Source organism: Salvelinus fontinalis, chromosome 14 (assembly GCF_029448725.1).
Source record: "Salvelinus fontinalis isolate EN_2023a chromosome 14, ASM2944872v1, whole genome shotgun sequence".
In the NCBI taxonomy this organism is placed as follows: Eukaryota; Metazoa; Chordata; class Actinopteri; order Salmoniformes; family Salmonidae; genus Salvelinus; species Salvelinus fontinalis.
The window spans coordinates 7,891,473-7,902,249 of NC_074678.1; the positions used below are offsets into that span (position 1 = coordinate 7,891,473).

General features: G+C 40.9%; 1 protein-coding gene across 3 annotated transcripts in view; it reads left to right on the top strand.

Moving 5' to 3' along the window:
- Window positions 1-10,777, top strand: part of LOC129869451 (ubiquitin-protein ligase E3A-like) — a 56,823-nt gene that overhangs the window by 39,306 nt on the left and 6,740 nt on the right. For all 3 annotated transcript variants that reach the window (XM_055943882.1, XM_055943881.1, XM_055943883.1), the window contains 2 exons: window positions 4,162-4,235; window positions 6,364-6,507. In XM_055943882.1, the coding sequence (XP_055799857.1) occupies window positions 4,162-4,235; window positions 6,364-6,507 (218 nt within the window). The remainder of the gene's footprint in view (window positions 1-4,161; window positions 4,236-6,363; window positions 6,508-10,777) is intronic.

Genomic DNA, 10,777 nt, shown 5'->3' on the forward strand with positions numbered 1-10,777 from the left:
CTAACCCTATTGTTGACTGTACGTTTGTTAATTCCATGTGTAACTCTGTATTGTTTGTGTCTCACTGCTTTGCTTTATCTTGGCCAGGTAGAAGTTGTAAACGAGAACTTGTTCTCAACTGCCCTACCTGGTTAAATAAAGGTGAAATAAATTTTAAAAATTCAGACCCTTTGCTATGAGACTCGAAGTTGAGCAAGCTGTTTCCATTGATCGTCCTGTTTCCATTGATTGTCCTGTTTCCATTGATCGTCCTGTTTCCATTGATCGTCCTGTTTCCATTGATCGTCCTGTTTCCATTGATCGTCCTGTTTCCATTGATCGTCCTGTTTCCATTGATCGTCCTGTTTCCATTGATCGTCCTGTTTCCATTGATCGTCCTGTTTCCATTGATCGTCCTGTTTCCATTGATCGTCCTGTTTCCATTGATCGTCCTGTTTCCATTGATCGTCCTGTTTCCATTGATCGTCCTGTTTCCATTGATCGTCCTGTTTCCATTGATCGTCCTGTTTCCATTGATCGTCCTGTTTCCATTGATCGTCCTGTTTCCATTGATCGTCCTGTTTCCATTGATCGTCCTGTTTCCATTGATCGTCCTGTTTCCATTGATCGTCCTGTTTCCATTGATCGTCCTGTTTCCATTGATCGTCCTGTTTCCATTGATCGTCCTGTTTCCATTGATCGTCCTGTTTCCATTGATCGTCCTGTTTCCATTGATCGTCCTGTTTCCATTGATCGTCTTGTTTCCATTGATCGTCTTGTTTCCATTGATCGTCTTGTTTCCATTGATCGTCTTGTTTCCATTGATCGTCCTGTTTCCATTGATCGTCCTGTTTCCATTGATCGTCCTGTTTCCATTGATCATCCTGTTTCCATTGATCATCCTTGATGTTTCTACAACTCGATTGGATGTCCACCTGTGGTCAATTCAATTGATTGGACATGATTTGGAAAGGCACACACTGTCAGTGTCAGAGAAAAAAACCAAGCGGCGAGGTCGAAGGAATTGTCCATGGAGCTTCGAGACAAGGTACCAAAACATTTCTGCAGCATTGAAGGTCCCCAAGAACACAGTGGCCTCCATCATTCTTAAATGGAAGAAGTTTGGAACCACTAAGACTCTTCCTAGAGCTGGCCGCTGAGGAATCGGGGGAGAATGACCTTTGTCAGGGAGGTGACCAAGAACCCGATGGTCACTCTTGACAGAGCTCCAGAGTTCCTTTGTGGAGGTGGAAGAACCTTCCAGAAGGACAACCATCTCTGCAGCACTCCACCTATCAGGCCTTTATGGTAGAGTGGACAGACAGACAAGCCACTCAGTAAAAAGCACATGACAGCCCGCTTGGAGTTTGCCAAAAGGTACCTAAAGGAGTCAGACCATGAGAAACGAGATTCTCTGGTCTGATGAAACCTTGGCTTAAATGCCAAGCATCAAATCTGGAGGAAACCTGGCATCATCCCTACGGTGAAGCATGGTGGCAGCATCATTCTGTGGTAATGTTTTTCAGCAGCAGGGACTGTATTGTATTTTTCCTCATCAATCTACACACATTAAAATTGACATTGAAATTTTGTCTCTAAGTGGAACAGAGCCCATTCTACAGCAATTTCCCTGACATGGATTCAGATTTCAGAAATGTTGGCCACTGTTCTGAAGTCAGTTAAAAGGGCACTCTTATTGCTATGACTGTACGGACACGTCTTACGTCTTCCCCTGGATGCCTTTACGTGATGACGATTCCAATGGGGTCGATTGCGCGTTCACAGGCCCTACAAATGAAAAAACCCTGAGGCTAGTCATTCTTTTGGAGCTGCGTCATGCGCCTAGAGGACACCGGCCCTCTCCTGTTCCAAGCATTAGTGAAGGGGGTAATATTACTCGGGTCATGTTTCTACTCGTTATGGGAGTTAAAAACATCATAAGGTAGTTAATTTAAAGCGTTTTATAGCAATTTATATCCGTTTAGTGCGATTTTGGGACATTTATTTTTGAAACGATGTGAATAGTTGGGCACGCTTTTCAGTTCATCCCGAACGCAGTTGGCATTTCCACATGGCAAGAGGATAGCTTTCCACCAAAAGACGATTTCTCCCAAGAAAGGATCCTTTGCCCAAGATACTGATGGAAGAACAGCTCAAGGTAGGACATTTTTATTATGATAAATCGTGTTTCTGTCGAAACATTTTAGTGGCTTAGGACGCCATGTTTTTTGACGTAGCTTCGCTTGGCGCAAACTGTATTGAAAAGTAAGGATAAATTAAAAAAATGTAATTCCGCAATTGTATTAAGAATTAAATTGTCTATCAATCCCTGTCCACCCTATATTTTTTAGTCACGTTTATGAGTATTTATGTATAAGAGTAGATCACTGTCTAAGTGGCGCAAGGACATTTTCTGACCAGCTTGTCTACATTTCACATTGTCTAACCATGATTTTGGTGGCTAAATATAAACATTTGCGATCAAACTCTATATGGATTGTGTAATATGATGTTACAGGAGTGTCATCGGAAGAATTCTGAGAAGGTTAGTGAAAAAATTAATATCTTTTGGCGATGTTGACTTTTATCGCTCACTTTGGCTAGAATCAATGCTGGGCTGCTATGTGCTATGTGCTATGCTAATATAACGATTTATTGTGTTTTCGCTGTAAGACACTTAGAAAATCTGAAATATTGTCTGTATTCACAGGATCTGTGTCTTTCGATTCGTGTATGCTGTGTATTTTTACGAAATGTTTGATGATTAGTAAGTAGGTAAACACGTTGCTCTAAGTAGTTTTTCTATTCCATTTGTGACGGTGGGTGCAATTGTAAACTATGCCATCTACCTGAAATATGCACTTTTTTCTAACAAAACCTATCCCATACCATAAATATGTTATCAGACTGTCATCTGATGAGTTTTTTTCTTGGTTAGGGGCTATAAATATCTTAGTTTAGCCGAATTGGTGATGGCTACTGGTGTTGGTGGACAAATAAAAGATGGTGGATTATGCTAATGTGTTTTTAGGTAATAGATGTACATCTTTACATATTGTGTCTTCCCTGTAAAACATTTTAAAAATCGGACAAGTTGACTGGATTCACAAGATCTGTGTCTTTCATTAGCTGTATTGGACTTTAATGTGTGAAAGTTAAATATTTGAAAAAAATATTTTTTTTTAATTTCGCGGCACTGGTTTTTCAGTGGGGGGGGGGGGGTGTGCCGCTAGCGCCACGCTGATCCTAGACAGGTTAACTGGCTTGCCTAGTTAAAGAAAGGTTAAATAAATAAATGAAATAGCATTGTAGCTACTCCACACTACTAACCTAAATTACAGAGTGAAAAGAAGGAAGCCTGTACAGAATTTAAAAAATATTCCAAAACATGCATCCTGTTTGCAACAAGGCACTAAAGTAATATTGCAAAAAAATTGGCAAAGGAATTAACTTTTTATCCTGAATACAACACATTACTGAGTACCAGTCTCCATATTGTCAAGCACAGTGGTGGCTGCATCATGTTATGGGTATGCTTGTCATTGTTAAGGACTGGGGAGAAGAAAGCTAAGACAAGCAAAATCCTAGAGGACAACCTGGTTCAGTTTACTTTCCACCAGACACTGGGAGATTAATTCACCTTTCAGCAGGACAATAACCTAAAGCACAAGGCCAAATATAGACTGGAGTTGCTTACCAAGAAAACAGTGAATGTTTTCCAAGTTACAGTTTTGACATAAATCTGCTTGAAAATCTATAGCAAGACCTGAATATGGTTGTCTAGCAATGACGAACTACCAATTTGACAGAGCATTCAGGTGTGGGAACACTCTTAGAGACTTACCCAGAAAGACTCACTACTATAATCACTGCCAAAGGTGATTCTAACATGTATTAACACAGGGGGTTGAATACTTATCAAGATATATTAGTATTTTTAATGATCTTTTTGTACAAATGTTATAATTTTTCTTCCATTCTGACAGAGTATTTTGTGTAGATCGTCAACAAAATATGACAATGAAATCCATAGCTGCTCTTGGGGAGCAGAAAGCACACAGCTTGAAATAATACTTTTAAAATGTTTGTTCATGTTTTGAAAATAACTTTTTAGTTATCAGATTTGATTTTGTTTTATTTGTTTTTATCTAACTGTCTCCTGTGCTCCAACTTCCTTCTCAGAATTTAGACTTTCAAGCGCTTGAAGACACGACAGAGTATGACGGAGGCTACAGCAAGGATTGTCGCATTATTAAGTAAAACATTTTTTTTTTAATGTAATTTATTGCCATGTTGTGACATTGATTTCGATACAAAGATCTCTTTCAATTTCTCTCTTGAATAAAAGAGATCTGCATATATCACTTTCATTATATTTATATATAATATTTAATAAAATAATATATGCTGAACAAAAAATATTAATGCAACATGTAACAATTTTCAAGATTTTTCTGAGTTACAGTTCATATAAGGAAACAATTCAATTGAAATCAATTCATTCGGCCCTAATCTATGGATTTCACATGACTGGGCAGGGGCACAGCCATGGGTGGGCCTGGGAGGGCATAGCCCCACCTACTTGGGAGCCAGGCCCAGCCAATCTTAATGAGTTTTTACCCACTAAAGGGCTTTATTACAGACAGAAATACTCCTTATTTTCATCAGCTGTCCGGGTGGCTGGTCTCAGACGATCCGCAGGTGAAGAAGCCGAATGTGGAGGTCGGCGTGGGCTGCGTTTTCTAGTCATGTCGGATGTACTAAATTCTCTGAAACAACGTTGGAGACTGCTTATGGTAGAGAAATTGACATTAAATTATCTGGCAACAGGTCTGGTGGACATTCCTGCTGTCAGCATGCCAATTGTACACTCCCTCAAAAACTGTGTCATTGTGTGTTGTGACAAAACTGCACATTTTAGAGTGACCATTTATTGTCCCCAGCGCAAGGTGCACCTGTGAAATGATCATGCTGTTTACTCAGCTTCTTGATATGCCACACCTGTCAGGTGGATGGATTATCTTGGCAAAGGAGAAATGCTCACTAACAGGGATGTTAACAAATTTGGGCACAAAATTTGAGAGAAATACGCTTTTTGTGTGTATGGAACATTTCTGGGATCTTATATTTCAGCTCGTGAAACATGGGACCAACACTTTACATGTTGCGTTTTATATTTCATTCCACAGGCCACAATCAACAGCCTGATCAACTCTATATGAAGGAGATGTGTCGCTCTGCTTGAGGCAAATGGCGGTCACACCAGATACAGACTGGTTTTCTGATCCACACCCCTACCTTTTTAAGGTATCTGTGACCAACAGATGCATATCTCTATTCCCAGTCATGTGAAATCCATAGAGCCTAATTTATTTCAATTGACTGATTTCCTTATATGAGCTGTAACTCTGTAAAGTCTTTTGAAATTGTTGTATTTATATTTTTGTTCAGTATATACACTACATGACCAAAAAGTATGTGGACACCTGCTCGTCCAACATCTCATTCCAAAATCATGGACATTAATATGGAGTTGGTCCCCCCCTTTGCTGCTATAACAGCCTCCACTCTTCTGGGAAGGCTTTCCACTAGATGTTGGAACATTACTGCAGGGACTTGCTTTAATTTTGCCACAAGAGTATTAGTGAGGTCGGGCACTGATGTTGGGCGATTAGGCTTGTCTGGCAGTCGGCGTTCAAATTCATGTCAAAGGTGTTCGATGGGGTTGAGGTCAGGGCTCTGTGGAGGCCAGTCAAGTTCTTCCACACCGATCTCGACAAACCACGCTGTATCGTTAATACGCTATATATATGGTATATCAGCCCGAATTCCACGGGTATGACAAAAGCATGTATTTTTACTGCTCTAATTATGTTGCTAACCAGTTTATAATAGCAATATGGCATCTCGGGAGTTTGTGGCTAATACGTCATGGCTAAGGACGTCGTGTTGCTTTGCGCATAAGAACAGCCCCGTTGGCCATATACCTTCTCGGGCCTTATTGCACACACACACACACACACACACACACACACACACACACACACACACACACACACACACACACACACACACACACACACACACACACACACACACACACACACACACACACACACACACACACACACACACACACACACACACACACACACACACACACACACACACACACACACACACACACACACACACACACACACACACACACACACACACACACACACACACACACACACACATTTAGTGTCTGTGTTTTGTCACATACCGAAGCTACTGCTGTTTTATTAGGAAAAAAAGTGTAATACAGATTCCATATACACCCAGACCAAAAAAAATAAAATAAATGTTTTTTAATTGTATTCCTCTATTTCTCACTCATAGAGACTTCTGGGAGACGGTGCATTCGTTTGGTGAGGAGGATAAGAGACTTTTCCTCCAGTTTACGACGGGGACTGACAGAGCACCCGTAGGAGGCCTGGGCAAGTTAAAGATGATCATCGCCAAGAACGGTCCCGACACAGACAGGTGAGACCAGACCTCGGGTACCCTTTTCCCTATATCCTATTCCGTAGATTGGGTCAAAAGCAGTGCACCTAACGGGTGTTAATTGGGAATAGGGACATAGCTCAGACTTTATACCGATGTCTCAGATGGTACACTAATCCATACAGTGTATTCGGGAAAGTATTCGGTCCCCTTTTTCGATATTTTGTTTCGTTTCAGCTTTATTCTAAAATGTAGTATATTTTATTTTTTCCCCTTTATACAAAAACCCACAATGACAAAACAAAAACAGGTTTTTAGAGTTCACATTTCCATAAGTATTCAGACTCTTTACTCAGTGCTTTGTTGAAGAACCGTTGGCAGTGATTTCAGTCTTCTTGGGTATGACGCTACCAGCTTGGCACACCTGTATTTGGGGAGTTTCTCCCATTCTCCTCTGCAGATCCTCTCAAGCTCTGTCAGGTTGGATGGGGAGCGTTGCTGCACAGATATTTTCAGGTCTCACCAGAGATGTTCGATCGGGTTCAAAGTCCGGGCTCTGGCTGGGCCACTCAAGGACATTCAGAGACTTGTCCCGAAGCCACTCCTGTGTTGTCTTGGGTGTGTGCTTAGGGTTGCTGTCCTCTTGGAAGGTGAACCTTCACCCTGTCTGAGTTTCTGAGCTAGTTTTTCATCAAGGATCTCTCTGTACTTTGCTCCGTTCATCTTTCCCTCGATCCTGACTAGTCTCCCAGTCCCTGCCTCTGAAAAACATCCCCACAGCATGATGCTGCCATCACCATGCTTCACCGTAGGGATGGTGCCAGGTTTCCTCCAGATGTGATGCTTGGCATTCAGGCTAAAGAGTTCAACCTTGGTTTCATCAGACCAGAGAATCTTGTTTTTCATGGTCTGAGAGTCTTTAGGTGCCTTTTGGTAAACTCCAAGCGGGCTGTCATGTGCCTTTTACTGAGGAGTGGCTTCTGTCTGGCCACTCTACCATAAAGGCCTGATTGGTGGAGTGCTGCAGAGATGGTTGTCCTTCTGGAAGGTTCTTTTTTTTTTTTTACCGTTATTTTACCAGGTAAGTTGACTGAGAACACGTTCTCATTTGCAGCAACGACCTGGGGAATAGTTACAGGGGAGAGGAGGGGGATGAATGAGCCAATTGTAAACTGGGGATTATTAGGTGACCATGATGGTTTGAGGTCCAGATTGGGAATTTAGCCAGGACACCGGGGTTAACACCCCTACTCTTACGATAAGTGCCATGGGATCTTTAATGACCTCAGAGAGTCAGGACACCCGTTTAACGTCTCATCCGAAAGACGGCACCCTACACAGGGCAGTGTCCCCAATCACTGCCCTGGGGCATTGGGATATTTTTTTTTTTAGACCAGAGGAAAGAGTGCCTCCTACTGGCCCTCCAACACCACTTCCAGCAGCATCTGGTCTCCCATCCAGGGACTGACCAGGACCAACCCTGCTTAGCTTCAGAAGCAAGCCAGCAGTGGTATGCAGTGTGGTATGCTGCTGGCTAAAGAGGAACTCAGGAGCTCTGTCAGGGTAACCATTGGGTTCTTGGTCACCTCCGTGACCAAGGCCCTTCTCCCCATGATTTCTCAGTTTGTCTGGGCTCTAGGAAGAGTTCCAAACTTGTTCCATTTAAGAACGATGGAGGCCACTGTAATTGGGGACATTCAATGCTGCAGAAATATTTTCCCCAGATCTGTGCCTCAACACAATCCTGTCTCGGTGCTCTACAGACAACTCCATCGACCTCATGGCTTGGTTCTTGTTCTGACATGCACTGTCAACTGTGGGACCTTTATATAGACAGGTGTGTGCCTTTCCAAATCATGTCCAATCAATTGAATTGACCACAGGTGGACTCCAATCAGCTTGTAGAAACATCTCAAGGATGATCAATGAAAACAGGATGCACCTGAGCTAAAGGGTCTGAATACTTATGTAAATAAGGTATTTCTGTTTATTATTTATAAATTTGCAATAAAATCTTACCCTGTTTTCACTTTGTCATTATGGGGTATTGTGTGTAGATTGATTTTTTTTTATTGAATCCATTTTAGAATAAGGCTGTAACGTCACAAAATGTGGAAAAGGTGAGAGGTTTGAATACTCTCTGAACACACTGTAGATTATAACAACTAGAGCAGGGATCATCTACTAGATTATAACAACTAGAGCAGGGATCATCTACTAGATTATGACGACTAGGACAGGGATCATCAACTAGATTAGAACAGGGATCATCAACTAGATTAGAACAACTAGGACAGGGATCATCTACTAGATTAGAACAACTAGAGCAGGGATCATCTACTAGATTAGAACAACTAGAGCAGGGACCAGCTACTAGATTAGAACAACTAGAGCAGGAATCATCAACTAGATTATAACGACTAGGACAGGGATCATCAACTAGATTAGAACAACTAGAGCAGGGATCATCAACTAGATTATAACAACTAGAGCAGGGATCATCTACTAGATTAGAACAGGGATAATCAACTAGATTAGAACAGGCATCATCTACTAGATTAGAACAACTAGAGCAGGGATCATCTACTAGATTAGAACAGGGATCATCTACTAGATTATAACGACTAGGACAGGGATCATCTACTAGATTATAACAACTAGAACAGGGATCATCAACTAGATTAGAACAGGGATCATCTACTAGATTAGAACAACTAGAACAGGGATCATCTACTAGATTATAACAACTAGAGCAGGGATCATCTACTAGATTAGAACAGGGATCACCTACTAGATTATAACAACTAGAACAGGGATCATCTACTAGATTATAACGACTAGGACAGGGATCATCTACTAGATTATAACAACTAGAACAGGGATCATCAACTAGATTAGAACAACTAGAGCAGGGATCATCTACTAGATTAGAACAGGGATCATCTACTAGATTATAACAACTAGAACAGGGATCATCTACTAGATTAGAACAACTAGAACAGGGATCATCTACTAGATTATAACAACTAGAGCAGGGATCACCTACTAGATTATAACAGGGATCATCTACTAGATTAGAACAGGGATCATCTACTAGATTAGAACAACTAGAACAGGGATCATCTACTAGATTAGAACAACTAGAACAGGGATCATCTACTAGATTATAACAACTAGAGCAGGGATCACCTACTAGATTAGAACAACTAGGACAGGGATCATCTACTAGATTATAACAACTATAGCAGGGATCATCTACTAGATTATAACAACTAGAGCAGGGATCATCTACTAGATTATAACAACTAGAACCTGGATCATCTACTAGATTAGAACAGGGATCATCTACTAGATTATAACAACTAGAGCAGGGATCATCTACTAGATTAGAACAGGGATCATCTACTAGATTAGAACAACTAGAGCAGGGATCATCTACTAGATTATAACAACTAGAGCAGGGATCATCTACTAGATTATAACAACTAGAGCAGGGATCATCTACTAGATTATAACAACTAGAGCAGGGATCATCAACTAGATTATAACAACTAGAACCTGGATCATCTACTAGATTATAACAACTAGAGCAGGGATCATCAACTAGATTAGAACAACTAGAGCAGGGATCATCTACTAGATTAGAACAGGGATCATCTACTAGATTAGAACAACTAGAGCAGGGATCATCTACTAGATTAGAACAACAAGAACAGGGATCATCTACTAGATTAGAACAGGGATCATCTACTAGATTAGAACAACTAGAGCAGGAATCATCAACTAGATTAGAACAACTAGGACAGGTATCATCTACTAGATTATAACAACTAGGACAGGTATCATCTACTAGATTATAACAACTAGAGCAGGGATCATCTACTAGATTATAACAACTAGAGCAGGGATCATCTACTAGATTAGAACAACTAGGACAGGTATCATCTACTAGATTATAACAACTAGAGCAGGGATCATCTACTAGATTAGAACAGGGATCATCTACTAGATTATAACAACTAGAGCAGGGATCATCTACTAGATTAGAACAACTAGAGCAGGGATCATCAACTAGATTAGAACAGGGATCATCTACTAGATTAGAACAACTAGAGCAGGGATCATCTACTAGATTAGAACAGGGATCATCTACTAGATTATAACAACTAGAGCAGGGATCATCTACTAGATTATAACAACTAGAACAGGGATCATCTACTAGATTAGAACAACTAGAGCAGGGATCATCTACTAGATTATAACAACTAGAGCAGGGATCACCTACTAGTTTATAACAACTAGAGCAGGG